The sequence below is a fragment of the Aythya ferina genome (genome assembly GCF_964211825.1).
Source record: "Aythya ferina genome assembly, chromosome: 38".
Taxonomy (NCBI): domain Eukaryota; kingdom Metazoa; phylum Chordata; class Aves; order Anseriformes; family Anatidae; genus Aythya; species Aythya ferina.
This window is the reverse complement of record NC_140335.1, coordinates 291,069-308,599: the sequence shown is the minus strand read 5'-3', so window position 1 is coordinate 308,599 and position 17,531 is coordinate 291,069. Positions and strand designations below refer to the sequence as shown.

Below are 17,531 nucleotides of genomic sequence, written 5' to 3'. Positions count from 1 at the left end.
GGGGGGGCTGCGGGGGGGGGGGGACACCGGGAATTGGGGGGGGGGGGGGAGGAGAACGGGGCCGCCCCCCCCACCTCGGTGCCCCCCCCATTCTCGTTGACCCCCCCTTTTATCGTTGCCCCCCCCCTTTACCGGTGCCCCCCCCTTTTACCGGTGGCCCCCCCCTCTTTGCCGGTGGCCCCCCCCCTTTTCCCGGTGGCCCCGCCCCCCCCGGGTGTGATGAGCGGCGGCGGCCTCAGCCCCCGGCCGGAGTGCGCGGAGCCGCTCAGGTAGGGCCTGGGGGGGGGCAAAGACCCCAAAACCCCCCCAGATTCCCCCCCAACCCCCCCCCTTCCCCATATTCCCCCCCCCTCCAGGCCCCGCATCCCCCCCCCGGGCCCTGCGGCATCCCCGGTTCCCCCCCCCCCTCATTGCCCCCCCCCCGGTCCCGGCACTGCGGCAGCGGCTCCGCAGCGGCCCCGCTTTGTGCCGGGGCCCTGTGTGCCCCCCCCAATTTAACCCCCCCCCCAAATTAACCCCCCCCATCCCCTTAACCCCCCCCCTTTAACCTCCCCTTAACCCCCCCCCGGAACCTCCCCATTAAACCCCCTCCCTTGGACCCCCCCCTTTAACCCGCATCCCCTTAACCCCCCCCCAAAGACCCCCCCCTTTAACCCTTTTTCCTTTTAACCCCCCCTTTGGCCCCCCCATCCCCTTAACCCCCCCTTTAATCCCCCCAAAGCCCCCCCTAAAGCCCCCATCCCTTTAACCCCCTCTTTAACCCCCCCCAAGACCCCCCCCTTCAACCCCCTTCCCTTCACCCCCCCTTTAGCCCCCCCATCCCCTCAACCCCCCCATTTACCCCCCCATTACCCCCCCATTACCCCCCCATTGCCCCCCCCTCCCCATTTACCCCCCCTTTCCCCCCAACCCCCCCTCCCCTTTCCCCCCCCCAATTCCCACTCGTGCCCAGCCCCCCCGTGCCCCCCCCCCCCGTGCCCAGCCCCCGATTCCCCGCCTGCTGCCACGGGGGGGGGTCCGGGGGGGGGGGGGCGGGGGGGGGCCCTGCCATTTATCCCGGCACTAAGAGCATTAGCGCCCGGCGCAGCCCGACAGGCGGCGGCAGGAGGGTAACGGGGGGGGGGAGGTGGGATGGGACCCCCCCACCCCATAGGGGACCCCCTCACCCCGTACAGGAGCCCCCCACCCCAATATGGGGACAGGGACCCCAGCGTGGGGATGGATTCCCCCCCCCCATGTGGGTTTGAGGACCCCCCCCGTGGGTTTGGGGACCCCCCCTGAGTTTGGAGACCCCCCCCTTGAGTTCGGGGACCCCCCTGGCACAGGGTTGGGACACCCCCCCCCCATGGGGCCAGGACCCCCGGGATGCTGCCGGGTCCTTTTTGGGGTGCCCCCCCTGTCCCCATCCCTTTCCCGGGAGGGTCCCTCAGGTTTGGGGGGGTCCCTGGGGTCTGGGGAGGTTCCCTGTGGTTTATAGCAGTCCCATCAGGTTTTAGGGCCCCCCCCCTTGTGTTTTGGGGTCCCCCCCCTCGGGTTTTAGGGTCCCCTCCTGGGTTTTAGGATCCTCCCTGTGTTTTGGGAATTTCCCCTGTGTTTTGGGGTCCCTCCCTTGGGATTTGTATGTTTCCCCTTGGGTTTTAGGGTCCCCCCCTTGGGTTTTAGGGTCCCACCTGTATTTTAGGGTCCCCCCTGTGTTTTGGGGATTTCTCCTTGGTTTTGGGGGTCCCCCCCAGGTTTTAGGGGTTCCCCCAAGTTTTAGGGGTGCCCCCGTGGGTTTTAGGGTCCCCCCTGTGTTTTGGTGTCCCTCCCCTTGCGTTTTGGGGTCCCCCCCCTGAGTTTTAGGATCCCCCCCTGGGTTTTAGGGTCCCCCACAGTGTTTTGGGGATTTCTCCTTGGTTTTAGGGTCCCCCGCTCTGGGTTTCAGGATTCTGCCTGGGTTTAGGGTCCCCCCCCTTGTGTTTTAGGGTCCCCCCCCGAGTTTTAGGGTCTCCCCCGTGTTTTAGCCCCCCCCCTGTATTTTGGGGTCCCCTCCCCGTGTTCTGGGTGTTACCTGGGGGGTGTCACAGCGTGTCCCCCCCCCCGACGCGGTGCCCGCAGGCCCGGCCATGCTGTCCCCGACGGACTACGACAGCCTGGAGATCCAGCAGCAGTACAGCGACGTCAACAACCGCTGGGACGACGGCGACGACTGGGAGCATGAGGGCAGCTCCGCGCGGCGCTTCGAGCGCTCCCGCATCAAGGCCCTGGCCGGTACGGGGCCGGGGGGGGGCACACGCGCGTGCAAGGGTGGCTGCGTGCATTGGTGTGCGCGGGGAGGGGGGTGGGGGGTGCGGAAATGGATGCAGAGGGGATGTGCGAGTGTGCAAGGGGATGCGTGTGCAAAGGGACGTGTGTGCGAAGGGAGGCGTGTGTGTGTAAGGGGATGAGTGTGCAAAGGGACGTGTGAGTGTGCAAAGGGATGTGTGAGTGTGCAAAGGGAGGCATGTGTGTGTGCAAAGGGACGTGTGTGTGTGCTAAAGGGATGTGTGTGAGTGTGCAAAGGGATGCACGTGAAAGGGGATGCGTGTGCAAAGGGACACGTGCCTGTGCAAAGGGAGGCATGTGCAAAGGGACGTGTGTGCAAGGGGATGCGTGTGCAAAGGGATGCATGTGCACGTGCAAAGGGCTGCGCGTGCACGCTGGCACCAGCCTGGCTGCTCGCACACATGTACCATTTGCAGGTGTGCACGCACCGGCGTGTGCACACACGTGTGTGCAGAGAGGGCTGCGTGGGGGTAGGCGTGCACGTGGGGTCGTAGGGATAGGCGTGCAAATGGGTCTGTGCGCATGTGGATAGATGTGTGTGTGTGCACACAGATTCGTGCACGTGCAAACAGACTCATGAGTGTGCAACGTGCATGTGCACCCAGACCCGTGTGCAGGCAGACGTGCACGTGCACAGACTGGTGTGTGTGCAACGTGCACATACACACCGACACGTGCCCGTGCACGTAGACGTGCGTGTGCACACCAACACATGCGTGTGCATGGACGTGCACACTCACCTATCTGCGTGCAAACGGGCTCGTGCGCGCGTGCACACGCTCGTGTGCAACCGGGCTCACCCCCAGGTGTCCCCGTGCACCCCCAGGTGTCCCCGTGCACCCCCACGTGTCCCCGTGCACACTCACGTCCCCGTGCCCGCCCCGCGCACGCCGTGGCCCCGCCGCCGCCCGACTGCTCCTGGGCCGAGCCCGGCGCCGCGCTGCTGCCTCTGCCCCCCCCCCTCCGCCACCCCCCCCTCTCCGTGTGCCCCCCCCTCCCCAAATTTTTACCCCCCTCCCCCCCGCCATGGCCGCGCGCCCCCCCGGCAGCCCGGCCCCCCCCCCCGGCGGCGTCCTGGAGGGGCGCTTCAAGCAGCTGCAAGGTGAGACCTGGGGGGGGGGGGAACACGGCGGGGGCCCCCCCCATTCCCCAGGACCCCCCCCCATTCCCCTGCCCCCCCCCATTTCCCCAGGACCCCCCCTTTCTCCCCAAACTCCCCCCCAAAAGTCCCCAGAGCGCCCTGCACCTCCCCGATCCCCCCCCTTTTCCCCTCCGTGCCCCCCCCATCCTCTCCGTGCCCCCCCCGCCCCACTCCACGCCCCCCCCCCGGCCCCACAGCCTCAATTCCCCCCCCCCAGACACGAAAATTCCTCCTGCCCCCTCCCGCAGACCCCCAAATCCCCCCTAATTCCCCCCCACACACCTCACCTGCGCCCTCCCCTCTCCCCGTCACCCTTCAGAAACCTCGGGGGGGGGCTCCCACAGCCCCCCCCCCACCCCGTGCCCCCCCCCCCCGGACCCTGTGGGGCCGTCGGGTTCCCACGGGCGGCCCCGAAACCGCCCCCCCCCCCCCCCGCCCCCGGACCCCGAAACCGGCACACCCAGACCTGGGGTGACGCCCGCCGCCCCCGGCACTTTTTGGGGCGGGGGGGGGCAAGCCCTTTTTTATTTTGGGGGTGGGGAAACCCTTTCGGGGAGGGGCAAGCACTTTTTGGGGTCTCTGTGTGTTTTTTTTGGGGGGGCAGGCGTTTTTTGGGGGGGGTGGCTGCAGCCCCCCCCCCCCGCCCCCTCCCGGCTCTTGTTTTGGCCTCGGGGCCAAGCGAAGAGGCTGCGGGGTGGGGGGGGGGAGGGGGGTGTTGTGCCCCCCCCCATTCAAAAACAAGGCCCTGCCCCCCCCGCCCCACCTCCCTGGGGGGGGCACACGCGTGTGCGCCGTGCTCACGCTCGCGTGCCCGTGGTTGTGCACCCGGCGCTTGCAGCCCCCCCAAACCCTCCTAAATCCCCCCCCAGCCCCAAAATTCCTCCCCCCACGACCCCCAAATCCCCCCCCCCAGCCCCAAAATCCCCCCCCACGACCCCCAAACCCCCCCCCCAAGCCCCCCACAGCCCGGCCCCAAATCCTCTTACTGCTAATCCGGGGCTGGTGCCGGGCACGAGCGGCTCCCAGGCGCCCTCCTTGGGCTTGGGGGGGGGTCCCACGAAACCTTGGGGGGGGCAAAATTTTGATGGGGGGGGCAGAGCCGCCCCCCACCCCTTGTGGGGCTGAGTTTAGGGTTAGGATTAGGGTTAGGGTTAGGATTAGCATCCCCGGGTGCTCTCCTAGCACTGCGCCGCGCCGTTTACCCCCAAAATTTGAGGTTCTGCTGCCTCCTACCCCAACATTTTTCCTTGGGGGGGGGTCTCACGGCGCTGTGCCCCCCCCCGATAGACGAACGGGAGGCGGTGCAGAAGAAAACCTTCACCAAGTGGGTGAACTCGCACCTGGCGCGCGGCACCTGCCGCCTGGGGGACCTCTACAGCGACCTGCGGGACGGCCGCATGCTGCTGCGCCTGCTCGAGGTGCTCTCGGGGGAGCAGCTGGTGAGTGGGGGGCCTTTTGGGGTGGGGGGGGGGCGCACGGCTGGGAGACCCCCTCCCCAAAATCATTGGGACCCACGGGGGTCTCACCCCATGAGGGGTCTGTCCCCTGGTGGCCCCTGTCCCCCTGGTGTCCCCTTCTGCTGGGGTCCCCGTCCCTGTCCCCCTGGGGTCCCCATCCCTGTCTCCATGGGGTCCCTCCAGTGTCCCCCAACCCCTGGTGTCTCTGTCACAGTCCCCACGGTGTCCCCATCCTCCCAGTGTCCTTGTCCCAGTCCCCATGATGTCCCCCTGGTGTCCCCGTCCCCCTTCATGTCCCCTTCCCCGTCCCCCTGGGGTCCCAGTCCCCGCAGTGTCCTCATCCCAGTCCCCATTGTGTCCCCCCAGTGTCCCCTGACCCCCAGTGACCCTGTCCCAGTCCCCACAGTGTCCTTGTCCCAGTCCCCATGATGTCCCCTTCGTGTCCCTGTCCCCCTGTTGTCCCCATGGGGTCCCCATCCCCCTGGTGTCCCCCTGGTGTCCCCATCCCCATGGGGTCCCCATCCCTCTCCCCTTCGCGTCCTCTCCCCCTGGGTGTCCCCATGCCCTCCCCTTCTTCCCCCGCCCCCCTCCACCCCCCCACCCGCCCCCACCCCAATTTAACGCCCCCCCCGCCCCTCCCCGGGGCCCAGCCCAAGCCCACCAAGGGCCGGATGCGGATCCACTGCCTGGAGAACGTGGACAAGGCGCTGCAGTTCCTCAAGGAGCAGCGCGTGCACCTGGAGAACGTGGGCTCGCACGACATCGTGGACGGCAACCACCGCCTGACCCTCGGCCTGGTCTGGACCATCATCCTGCGCTTCCAGGTCATTTTCGGGGGTCATCTCGGGGGTCCCGGGGTTGGGCAGGGGTCTCCTCACCGTGCTGTGGCCCCAAACAGATCCAGGACATCAGCGTGGAGACGGAGGACAACAAGGAGAAGAAGTCGGCCAAGGACGCGCTGCTGCTGTGGTGCCAGATGAAGACGGCGGGGTGAGTGCCCCGGGGGGGCCCAAAGGGGGTCCTGGGGGGGGTCCTGAGGGTCCTGAGGGTCTTGGGGGGGTTCTGGGGGGGTCCTGGGCTGAGTTTTCCCCCCGGCAGGTACCAGAACGTGAACGTGCACAACTTCACCACCAGCTGGCGGGACGGGCTGGCCTTCAACGCCATCATCCACAAGCACAGGTGGGGCACACGAGGACGTCCCCGGGGGGCAGGGGGATTTGGGGACGTGTTGGGGGCAGGGATTTGGGGTGGGGGACGCGGGGCAGGGACGTGGGTCCGAGGCTGTGCCGCTGCCCAGGCCGGACCTGGTGGACATGGAGGCGCTGCGGCGCTGCAACGCGCACTACAACCTGCAGAGCGCCTTCAACCTGGCCGAGCGCGAGCTGGGCCTCACCAAGCTGCTGGATCCCGAAGGTGAGCGGGGTCCCGGGGGGTCCCGGGGGGTCCCCAGGGGGTCCCGGGGGGGCTGTGGGGTCGTGGGGCCGCCCCACTCAGCCGCCTGCCCCCAGATGTCAATGTGGACCAGCCGGACGAGAAGTCCATCATCACCTACGTGGCCACCTTCTACCACTACTTCTCCAAGATGAAGGCGCTGGCGGTGGAGGGGAAGCGCATCGGGAAGGTGCCTGGACGGACAGACGGACGGGGGACGGACAGACAGACAGACAGACGGATGGACAGATGGACGGGGGGGCGAGCAGGAGGCTGAGCACGGGGGCGGATGGCTGGGGGCAGGCGGACGGACAGACGGAGGGAGGGAGGAGGTGGAGGGATGGAGAAACGAGGGGGGTGGACGGACGGACAGATGGACAAGGGGGGCGGACAGACAGACAGACAGACGGCTGTGGGGGGGGAGGGAGGACACACGGACAGCTCAAGGAAGGGGTGGGGGACGGACGGACAGACGGACAGAAAGGCGAGGGGGGCAGATGGCCGCCGGGATGAGCGCGCGGAGAGGCGGCGGGTGGGCAGACGGACGGACAGATGGACGGATGGACGGGTGGACAGACGGACGGGTGGACAGACAGACGGACAGACGGACGGCCGCCCGCAGGTGCTGGACGCGGCGCTGGAGGCGGAGCAGCTGGTGGAGAAGTACGAGACGCTGGCGGGCGAGCTGCTGGGCTGGATCGAGCAAACCATCCTCACCCTCAACGACCGGCAGCTGGCCAACGCGCTGGCCGGCGTGCAGAACCAGCTGCAGGCCTTCAACACCTACCGCACGGTGGAGAAGCCCCCCAAGTGAGCCCCCCGCCGGGATCCGTGCCCCCCAGACGGGCGTGGACCCCCCCCCGGGGGGCTGAGCGCCGCCTCTGTGCCCCCCAGGTTCATGGAGAAGGGCAACCTGGAGGTGCTGCTCTTCACCATCCAGAGCCGCATGCGCGCCAACAACCAGAAGGTGTTCGTGCCGCGCGAGGGGAAGCTCATCTCCGACATCAACAAGGTTTGGCGAGGAGGGGGCGCCGCCGCCGTGCCTGGGGGGGGGGAGAAATGACCCCGGTGTCCGTCCCCGCAGGCCTGGGAGCGCCTGGAGAAAGCGGAGCACGAGCGGGAGCTGGCGCTGCGCACCGAGCTGATCCGGCAGGAGAAGCTGGAGCAGCTGGCGGCCCGCTTCGACCGCAAGGCTGCCATGAGGGAGACGTGGCTGAGCGAGAACCAGCGCCTCGTCTCCCAGGTGCCCCCATCCCCCTGCACCCCCACCGCGTCCCCGAGTCCCACGGCCCGTCCTCACCTCTTCTCTGTCCCCTCCAGGACAATTTCGGCAGCGACATGTCGGCGGTGGAGGCGGCGGTGCGCAAGCACGAGGCCATCGAGACCGACATCGTGGCCTACAGCGAGCGGGTGCAGGCGGTGAGCGCGGTGGCGGCCGAGCTGGAGGCCGAGCGTTACCACGACCTGCGCCGCGTCCTGGCGCGCCGCAACAACGTGGCGCGGCTCTGGGATTTCCTGCGGCAGCTGGTGGCCGCCCGCCGCGAGCGGCTGCTGCTGCACCTCGAGCTGCAGAAGATGCTGCAGGACCTGGCGCACCTTGCGGGGTGGATGGAGGAGATGAAGGTACCGGTGGGGGGGGGGGCTTCGGGGTGATTGGGTGGGTGGCGGCCCTCCCTGGGGTGTTTTTGACTCCCTCCTGCCACGCAGGGCCGGCTGCAGTCGCAGGATTTCGGGAAGCACCTGCACGGGGTGGACGACCTGCTGCAGATCCACGCGCTGGTGGAGGCCGACATCGCGGCGCAGGCTGAGCGGGTGCGGGCGGTGAGCGCCGCGGCTCAGCGCTTCGCCATGCCCGGAGAGGGTGAGTGCGGCCCCCCAGGACCCCCGAGACCCCCCGCCGGAGCCCCAGGGGAGCAGGGAGCTGATGGGACCACCCCCAGGATACAAACCCTGCGAGCCGGAGGTGGTGCGGGAGCGCGTGGCCACGCTGGAGCTGCGCTACCGGGAGCTGGTGGAGCTGGCGGGGCAGCGCCGGGCCAAGCTGGAGGAATCGCGGCGCTTCTGGAAGTTCTTCTGGGACACGGGGGAGGAGGAGGCCTGGATGCGGGAGCAGGAGCGGCTCCTCTCCTCCGAGGACGTGGGCCGGGACCTCACCAGCTCCCTGCGGCTGCTGAGCCAGCACGCGGCCTTCCGCGACGAGCTGAGCGGGCGCGCGGGGCCCCTGCAGCAGGCGCTGGCGCGGGGCCGGGGGCTGGCGGGCGAGGGGCACCCGCGGGCGGGCGAGGTGGGCGAGCGGGTGCGGGAGGTGGAGGGGCGCTGGCGGGCGCTGGGCGAGCTGGCGGCCGAGCGCGAGCGGCGCCTGCGGGACGCCGCCGGCCTCTTCCAGTTCCAGGCGGAGGCGGCCGACGTGGAGGCCTGGCTGGAGGACGCCCTGCGCCTGGCCTCCAGCCCCGAGCTGGGCCACGACGAGTACTCCACGCGCAGCCTGGCCCGGCAGCACCGCGAGGTGCAGGAGGAGGTGCGCAGCCACCTCCCGGCCATCGCCGCCCTCCACGAGCAAGCCGGGGCCCTGCCGCCCGCCTTTGCTGGCGCTCCCGGCGTGGCCGGGCGGCTGCCGGCGCTGGAGCGGCGCTACCAGGAGCTGGCGGCGCAGACGGAGCGGCGGCGGCAGGAGCTGCAGGACGCCCTCAGCCTCTACACCATGCGCAGCGAGGCGGACGCCTGCGGGCTCTGGGTGGGCGAGAAGGAGCAGTGGCTGCACGCCCTGCTCGTCCCCGACAAGCTGGAGGACCTGGAGGTGGTGCAGCAGCGGTGAGCGCGGCCCCTGTGCCCCCCAGAGCCTCCCCCCTGCCCTCCCCGGGGACCGCCGGGCCCTCACCTCGTCCGTGGTTGTCGCCCCCCCAAGGTTCGAGACGCTGGAGCCGGAGATGAACAACCTGGCGTCCCGCGTCGCCGCCGTCAACCGCATCGCCGACCAGCTGCTGGCCACCGACCAGCGCAACCAGGAGAGCATCCGCGCCACCCGCGAGCAGCTCAACGCCAGGTTCGGGCATCCGGGGGGGTCCCAGGGTGTAGGCGGGGGGCTCCGGGGGGGCTCGGCCGTCCCCTGAGCCCGCTGCCGTGCAGGTGGGAGCGGTTCCGCGCGCTGGCCGACCAGAAGAAGGAGGCGCTGACCTCGGCGCTGAACATCCAGAATTACCACCTGGAGTGCAACGAGACCACCTCGTGGATGCGGGAGAAGACGAAGGTGATCGAGTCGACGCAGGGGCTGGGCAACGACCTGGCCGGGGTGATGGCCCTGCAGCGCAAGCTGTCGGGCATGGAGCGCGACCTGGAAGCCATCGAGGGCAAGGTGCGGGACCTGCGGGCCGAGGCGGAGAAGCTGGCGGCCGAGCACCCGGAGCAGGCGCCCGGCATCCTGGAGCGGCTGGCGGCCATCGAGGCGGTGTGGGCCGAGCTGTGCCGCTGCCTGCGGCGGCGCGAGGAGTCGCTGGGGGAGGCCAGCAAGCTGCAGGGCTTCCTGCGGGACCTGGCCGCCTTCCAGGCCTGGCTGGCCCGCACCCAGACGGCCGTGGCCTCCGAGGACGTGCCGGCCACCCTGGCCGAGGCCGAGCGGCTGCTGAGCCAGCACGAGAGCATCCGCAAGGAGATCGCCCACTACGGCGACGACTACCGCAGCACGCGGGCGGTGGGCCGCCAGGTGACGCAGGGGCAGACGGACGCGCAGCACGTCTTCCTGCACCAGCGCCTGGAGGCCCTGGACACGGGCTGGGAGGAGCTGGGGCGCATGTGGGAGAACCGCCACCAGCTCCTCTCCCAAGCCTTCGCCTTCCAGCTCTTCCTCCGCGACTCCAAGCAGGTCGAGGGCGTCCTCAGCACCCAGGTGAGCGGCCGGGGAGGCGGCGGTGGTGGTGGTGCCGGGGTGCCGGGGAGCTGCGGTGACGCCCGGTGTCCCGTGCAGGAGTACGCCCTGTCGCACAGCGAGATGCCCAGCACGCTGCAGGGCGCTGAGGCCTCCGTCAAGAAGCACGAGGACTTCATGGCCACCATGGAGGCCAGCGGCGAGCGCGTGCAGGGGCTGGTGGCCGCCGGCCGCAAGCTGCTGGCCGAGGGCAGCCCGCACGCCGACAAGGTGCAGGAGACGGTGGACTCGGTGGAGAGCAGGTGAGGGACCCCCCACGGGCCGGCGCTGGGTGCTGGGAGCCCCCCGGTCCTCATCCCGGCCCCGCTGCAGGCACAAGAAGAACCGGGAGGCGGCCCAGGAGCTGCTGGGGAGGCTGCGGGACAACTGGGAGCTGCAGCGGTTCCTGCAGGACGGGCAGGAGGTGAGCACGGGGTGGGGATGGGAATGGGGTTGGGATGGGATGGGGAAGGGATGAGGATGGGGCTGGGATGGGGATGGGATGGGATGGGATGGGATGGGATGGGATGGGATGGGATGGGATGGGATGGGATGGGATGGGATGGGATGGGATGGGATGGGATGGGATGGGTGCAGCACAGCATCACAACCCCAACCCCGCTGTCCCCCTCACAGCTCACGCTCTGGATCAACGAGAAGATGCTGACGGCCCAGGACGTGTCCTACGACGAAGCCCGCAACCTGCACACCAAGTGGCAGAAGCACCAGGCCTTCGCCGCCGAGCTGGCCTCCAACAAGGGCTGGCTGGACAAAATGGGCAAGGTTGGGGCCGGGGCGACACCGGGGACGAGGCCGCCCCCCCAGCACGACCCACTGAGCCCGCTGTCCCCACCAGGAGGGCCAGCAGCTGGCGGCGGCCAAGCCGGAGCTGGGGGCGGTGGTGACGGAGAAGCTGGCGGCGCTGCGGGGGCTGTGGGACGAGCTGGAGACGACGACGCGGACGAAAGCGCGGCGCCTCTTCGACGCCAACCGCGCCGAGCTGTGCGCCCAGTCCTGCGCCGCGCTGCGGGGCTGGCTCGCCGGCGTGCGCGCCCAGCTGCGCTCCGACGACTACGGCAAGGACCTGACCAGCGTCAACATCCTGCTCAACAAGCAGCAGGTGGGCCCCGGGGGGACGGGGAGAAGGGAAACGGGGCTACGGGGGCGCCGGGTCGCTGCAGGGGCGTGGGGTGTGGGGTTTTGGTCTCTATGAGTACCCTAAAGGAGGCTGCAGCGGGGTTTTGCTCTCCAAAAGTACCTCAAAGGAGGCTGCAGCGAGGTGGGGTGGGTCTGTTCTCCCACGTGCCTGGTGCCAGGAGGATGGAAATGGGCTAAAGTTGTGCCAGGGGTGGTTGAGGTGGGATGTTGGGAAGGATTTCTTTATGGAAAGGGTTGGGAGGCGTTGGGACAGGCTGCCCAGGGTTCAGTCACCGTCCCTGGAGGGCTTTAAAAGCCGTTTGGATGTAGAGCTGAGTGATATGTTTCAGTGGAGGACTGTTAGGGTTAGGTCAGGGGTTGGACTCAGTGATCCTGAGGTCCCTTCCAACCTAGAAATTCTGTCATTCTGTGATTTTGTGATTCTGTTTTGGGCGCACGGGGTCAGACACACAAGGGACAGGGCTACGGGGATGGGTGCACGGATCAGGGCACCCAAAGGACGCGGTGCGAGGCTGCTGGGGCGCCCCGAGGCGCTGCCACTCACCCCGCACCCCGCTCAGATGCTGGAGAAGCAGACGGCCGTGCGGGAGAAGGAGGTGGAGGCGATCCGGGCGCAGGCGCAGGCCCTGAGCCGCGAGGACGCCAGCGCGGCCGAGGTGCAGGGCCAGGTGCGTGCTGTGGAGGAGCAGTTCCTGGGGCTGCGCGAGCCCCTCCGCGAGCGCCGCCGCAAGCTGCTGGCCTCCAAGGAGGAGCACCAGTTCAACCGGGACCTGGAGGACGAGATCGTGAGTGGATGGGGGTGGCGGAGAGCCCTGTGCCCCTCGGGGGGGTTCCTGCTGTTGTCCTCACCCCTCTTCTGTCCCCGCAGCTGTGGGTGAAGGAGCGCAGACCCCTGGCCGTCTCCACCGACCACGGCAAGGACCTGCCCTCGGTCCAGCTGCTCATCAAGAAGAACCAGGTGGGTCTGGGGGGGCCGGGAGGCGCCACGGTGAGCCCCCCCTCGCACTCATGTCACATCTCCCCGTCCCCAGACGCTGCAGAAGGAGCTGCAGGGCCACGAGCCGCGAGTGGAGGAGCTGCTGGGGCGCAGGGGGGGGCTGGCGCGCCCGGCCGAGAGGGTGCGGGAGCTGCGGGAGGCCTGGCAGGAGCTGCGGCTGCAGGCGGAGCTGCGGCACCAGCGGCTGGAGCGCGCCCACGCCGCCCAGCAGTTCTACTGCGACACCGCCGAGGCCGAGGCCTGGATGGGCGAGCAGGAGCTGCACATGATGGCCCAGGAGAAGGCCAAGGTACGGCCCCCGGGGGGGTCCCGTATCCCTCAGCGCCCCCCCTGGATCACATCCTGACCTGCTGTGCCCCCCCCTCCAGGATGAGCTGAGCGCCCAGGCCATGGTGAGCAAGCACCTGGTGCTGGAGCAGGCGCTGCGGGACTACGCGCACACCGTGCACCAGCTCTCCGTGCAGAGCCGCGACATGGTGGCCGCGGGGCACCCCGAGAGGTGGGTGCCGGCCCCCACGTCCCCTCTGCCTCCTTCCTTCCTTCCCCTCCCGCCCGGGGGGGCGTCCCCTGGCCCCGTGCAACCCCCCCTGACGCCCGGCGTGCCCGCAGCGAGCGGCTGACGCTGCGCCAGGGCCAGGTGGACAAGCTGTACGCCAGCCTGAAGGACCTGGCGGAGGAGCGGCGGGCCAAGCTGCAGGAGCACCAGCGGCTCTGCCAGCTCAAGCGCGACGTGGACGACCTGGAGCAGTGGATCTCGGAGCGGGAGGTGGTGGCGGCCTCCCACGAGCTGGGCCAGGACTACGAGCACGTCACGGTGCGGGCCCCGGGGCTGAGGAGCTTATATCTGTGTCCCTATCCCCCCCCGTGTCCCCTGCGGGCGTCCCCAACGTGTCCCTTCACCTCCCCCGGCAGATGCTGCGGGACAAATTCCGGGAGTTCTCGCGGGACACCAGCAGCATCGGGCAGGAGCGCGTGGACGGCGTCAACGGGCTGGCGGACGCGCTGATCGCCGCGGGGCACTCGGAGAACGCCACGGTGGCCGAGTGGAAGGACGGGCTGAACGAGGCCTGGGCCGACCTGCTGGAGCTGATCGACACGCGCTCGCAGATGCTGGCGGCCTCCTACGAGCTGCACCGCTTCTACCACGACGCCCGCGAGACCCTGGCGCAGGTGCAGCACAAGCAGAAGCAGCTGCCGGACGAGGTGGGGCGCGACCTGAACACGGCCGAGGCCATGCAGCGCATGCACACCACCTACGAGCACGACATCCAGGCGCTGAGCGCACAGGTGAGCCCGTGGCACAGCACGGCACAACATGGCACGGGGTGGCACAATGTGACACGACATGGCACGGCATGGCACGGCTCAGCACGGCCTCACCTCTTGGCCCCCAGGTCCGTCAGGTGCAGGAGGACGCGGCGCGGCTGGAGAAGGCGTACGCCGGGGAGAAGGCGGCCGACATCCGGCGGCACGAGCGGGCGGTGAGCGAGGCGTGGGCCGAGCTGCGGGGCAGCAGCCAGGGCCGGCGCCGGCTGCTCCTGGACACCGTGGACAAATTCCGCTTCCTGCGCGCCGTGCGCGACCTGCTGCTCTGGATGGACGGCGTCCGCCTGCAGATCGAGGGCCAGGAGCGCCCGCGGTGAGGGGGCGGCCGCGGGAAGGGGGTGTGGGGGGGGAAACGGGGCCGTGGGGGCCGTGGCGGCGGCGCTGAGCCCGGTCCCGGCCCCCCGGGGTGGCGCAGGGACGTGTCCTCGGCCGACCTGGTCATCAAGAACCACCAGAGCATCAAGGCGGAGGTGGAGGCGCGGGCAGACAGCTTCGACGCCTGCGTGGCCATGGGCACGGCGCTGCTGGACAAGGGGCACTACGCTGCCGACAAGGTGTCCCCAGCCCCGTGTCCGTGTCCCCAGCCCCGTGTCCATGTCCCCATTCTGTCCCTATCCCGTGTCCTTGTCCCCATTCTATCTCATCCTTGTGTCCCCCATTCCTATATCTGTGTCCCTGTCCCCTCATCTGCTCCTGTCCCTATTTTGTCCCCATGTCCCTGACCCCTTCTCCTCCATCCCCACATCCCCGTGTCCCCGTCCCTATTTTCATGCCCCCGCTGGCTCACCGCTCGCCCCCAGATCTCGGAGAAGCTCTCTCAGCTCCAGGAGCGCCGCAGGGACATCGGCGAGCGCTGGAAGGAGAAGATGGACTGGCTGCAGATCGGTGAGCGCCGCAGGGCGGGGAGCAGGGGGTGTTCCGACCCCCCCGTGTCCCCTCGTGTCTCCCAATTTCGAGCCCCTCGATGTCCTTCCTGTAACGAGGAGCCCAAAAACGCACCCAGTGCTCGAGGTGCAGCCCACGGGGGACGACCCCTTCCCCAACCCCGCTGCCCGCACCGCTTCTCACCCAAACCGTGACGCCACCGGCCCCCTCCCCACCACCCACCAGTGCTCCCAGTTCCTCCTCCAGCTCCCCACCACCTCCCCGTGTCCCCCCGCAGTGCTGGAGGTGCTGATGTTCGGGCGCGACGCCAGCATGGCCGAGGCGTGGCTGGCCAGCCAGGAGCCCATCGTGCGCTCGGCCGAGCTGGGGGGCAGCGTGGCCGAGGTGGAAAACCTCATCAAGCGCCACCAGGGCTTCCAGAAGGCGGCCGCCGCCTGGGAGGAGCGCTTCGCCGCCCTCGAGCGCCTCACCACGGTGAGGGGGGGCGGGGGGGGGCGGCTGGGACCCCCCCGGGGGGGTTTAGGGGGTGCTGACCCCCCCCTGCGACCCCCCGGTCTTGCAGCTGGAGGAGAAGGAGCGGCGGCGGCGCGAGGAGGAGGAGGCGAGGAAGAGGCGGCCGCCCACGCCCCCCCCGCAGCCTGAGGCTGGGGGGGGTCCTGCGGTGCCCCCCGGGACCCAAAATGGGTTGGGGACGGGGGAGGCGCAGAGGTGAGGGGGGGGGGGACAGGGATTGGGGGGGGGACAGGGGTTTTTGGGGGGGGGCGGGGGTTTGTGGGGGGGAAGCAGATTTGGGGGGGTTCTGGGATCGGGAGGGGGCAACCTGGGGGGGGGGGAGAATGCAGTACCCATGGGGTAAGGGTTTTTTGGGAGGTGGGGGGATCCAGGGGAAGAAGGGGACACCGGGGGGGGCTCCTGGGGTGGGGGGGGTCCCATCCTATCCCCCTACCCCACCTTGTGCCCCCCCCCAGGCCCCCAGCCCTCCAGAGCCGCCTGCCCGAGGCCCCGGCCGTGAATGGGATCTGCCCCGACAGCGCCGCTGCCCCGGTAAAGCCCCCCCCAAAAAAATCCCCCAACACCCCCCCAGATTCGGGGGACCCCCACCCAAAAGGACCCCCCCCTTCTTATCCTCCCCCCCCCCAGGTGCCAGCGGGGCCGGCGCTCACCAACGGGGCCCGGGAGCGAGGCCCCAGCCCGGGGGGGTCTCCCCGGGGGGGGCGCCCGCGGGGGGGTCCGGCCCCCGACCCTGCCCACGCCGCCACCCTGCCCCCCCGTGCCCCCCCCGCCCCCGAGAGCCTGGAGGGCGGCCTCTGCCGCAAGCACGAGATGGAGGCGCAGGGCAAGAAGGCCCCCAACAGGTGAGGACCCCCCCAAAAAAATGCCCCATGTACCCCAAAATATGCCCCCTGTACCCCAAAATACACCCCGTGCCCCCCCCACATATGATGTTCCCCCCCCCATAAGCCCTTTTTCCCTCCCCAGTACACAGTGGCCCCCCCCATTACGCCACCTCCCCCCCAAAATCCACCCTGTGCCCCCCCCACAACACCGTGCCCCCCCATTACACCACCTCACTCCCAAAATAAGGCCTGTACCCCCCCAAAATACACCCCATGACCCCCCCACATACACCGTGCCCCCCCCTTCAGCTCCGTTCCCCCCCCATTACACCACCTCCCCCCCCAAATCCACCCCAGGTACCCCCCCAAAATCCACCCTGTGCCCCCCCCACGTCCACATTGCCCCCCATCACCCCCCTTAACCCCCCCTTAACCCCCCCGTGACCCCCCCAGGTCGTGGCAGAGCGTGTACTGCGTGCTGCGGGGGGGCAGCCTCAGCTTCTACAAGGACGCCAAGAGCGCCAGCCACGGCGCCCCCCCCTACCACGGGGAGCCCCCCGCCAGCCTGCGGGGCGCCCACTGCCACCCCGCCCTGGACTACAAGAAGCGCAAACACGTCTTCAAACTGGGGTACGGCGGGGGGGGCACGGGGGGGGGCTAAAGGGGGTTTTGGGGAGCCGGGGGGGGCAGGACCCCACGCTGAGCCCTCTCTCTTTGCCCCCCCCCCCCCCCAAGGCTAAGCGATGGCAAGGAGTACCTCTTCCAGGCTAAGGATGAGGTGAGAGGGGGGAAATGGGGGAAAATGGGGTAAAATGGGGTGTGGGGGGGTAAAATGGGGTGTGGGGGGGTAAAACGGGGTAAAAAGGGGGTAAAAGTGGGAAAAATGGGGTAAAATCGGGGAAAGGGGGGGGAAGGGGTAAAATGGGGTAAAAATGGGGTTAAAAGGGGGGGAAAAGGGGGGAAAAAGGTGGTAAAAATGGGGTAAAATGGGGGTAAAGGGGGTAAAAAGGGGGTAAAATGGGGTGTGGGGGGGTAAAATGGGGGGGGGCACACGGGGGTGTAATGGTGCCCCCCTGTGTGCCCCCCCCAGGCGGAGATGAGCACCTGGCTGCGGGTGATCCACGCGGCAGCCGCCCTGGGTCCGGGGGGGCCGCGGGAAACGGGGGGGGCGGCGGTGGTGGCCGGGGGGGGCAAGGGGATGACGAGGGCCATGAGCATGCCCCCCGCACAGCCCCCCGCCCCCACCGAGGGCCCCCCCCCGCTGCGGGCCCGCGAGGGGAAGGAGAAGGAGAGGGAGAAACGCTTCAGCTTCTTCAAGAAGAACAAGTAGAGGCGGGGGGGGGGCAAAAATCGAGGGGGGATCCCCCCAAAATCTGGAGGTCCCCCAAAAATCGGGAGGGTCCCCCCAAGTCGAGGGGGGGTGCCCCGAACCGGCCGAGCTGATGGAGGGACGCGGCTGGGGGCAGCATTGGGGGGGGTGTGGGGTTTTCCCCCCCCCGCCCTGGGGTCCCTGCGTGCCCCCGCGTCCCGGTGATGTCCCCACGCTCGAAGCGGCCGCCCCCACCCCCAAATAAAAAGAAAGAGGCCGGAGAGC

At 69.4% G+C, this 17,531-nt stretch overlaps 1 protein-coding gene across 1 annotated transcript; it reads left to right on the top strand.

Annotated features, from left to right (window-relative positions):
- The first annotated feature begins 201 nt into the window (after nt 1-201).
- On the top strand, nt 202-17,529 carry SPTBN2 (spectrin beta, non-erythrocytic 2). The gene is made up of 36 exons (XM_084502345.1): nt 202-269; nt 2,098-2,250; nt 4,733-4,884; nt 5,553-5,726; nt 5,801-5,892; nt 6,001-6,081; nt 6,200-6,315; nt 6,411-6,523; nt 6,956-7,143; nt 7,228-7,345; nt 7,418-7,576; nt 7,654-7,956; nt 8,041-8,194; nt 8,274-9,144; nt 9,239-9,376; nt 9,460-10,216; nt 10,295-10,497; nt 10,568-10,658; nt 10,871-11,017; nt 11,091-11,354; nt 11,953-12,177; nt 12,261-12,350; nt 12,424-12,678; nt 12,758-12,888; nt 12,999-13,203; nt 13,302-13,676; nt 13,784-14,028; nt 14,131-14,269; nt 14,516-14,600; nt 14,878-15,074; nt 15,163-15,308; nt 15,569-15,644; nt 15,741-15,955; nt 16,391-16,567; nt 16,673-16,715; nt 17,028-17,529. The coding sequence occupies exons 2-36, from the start codon at nt 2,106-2,108 to the stop codon at nt 17,265-17,267; spliced, it is 7,110 nt and encodes a 2,369-aa protein (XP_084358471.1). The 5' UTR covers nt 202-269; nt 2,098-2,105; the 3' UTR covers nt 17,268-17,529.
- The last annotated feature ends 2 nt before the right edge of the window (nt 17,530-17,531 follow it).

Excerpts from the sequence above, each read along its gene's own strand:
- SPTBN2 (XM_084502345.1), top strand. The coding sequence starts at position 2,106 with ATGCTGTCCCCGACGGACTACGACAGCCTGGAGATCCAGCAGCAGTAC. Across the intron at positions 13,677-13,783 it reads TCCAGGCGCTGAGCGCACAG|GTCCGTCAGGTGCAGGAGGA; the intron begins GTGAGCCCGTGG and ends CTTGGCCCCCAG. Across the intron at positions 14,270-14,515 it reads GGCACTACGCTGCCGACAAG|ATCTCGGAGAAGCTCTCTCA; the intron begins GTGTCCCCAGCC and ends GCTCGCCCCCAG.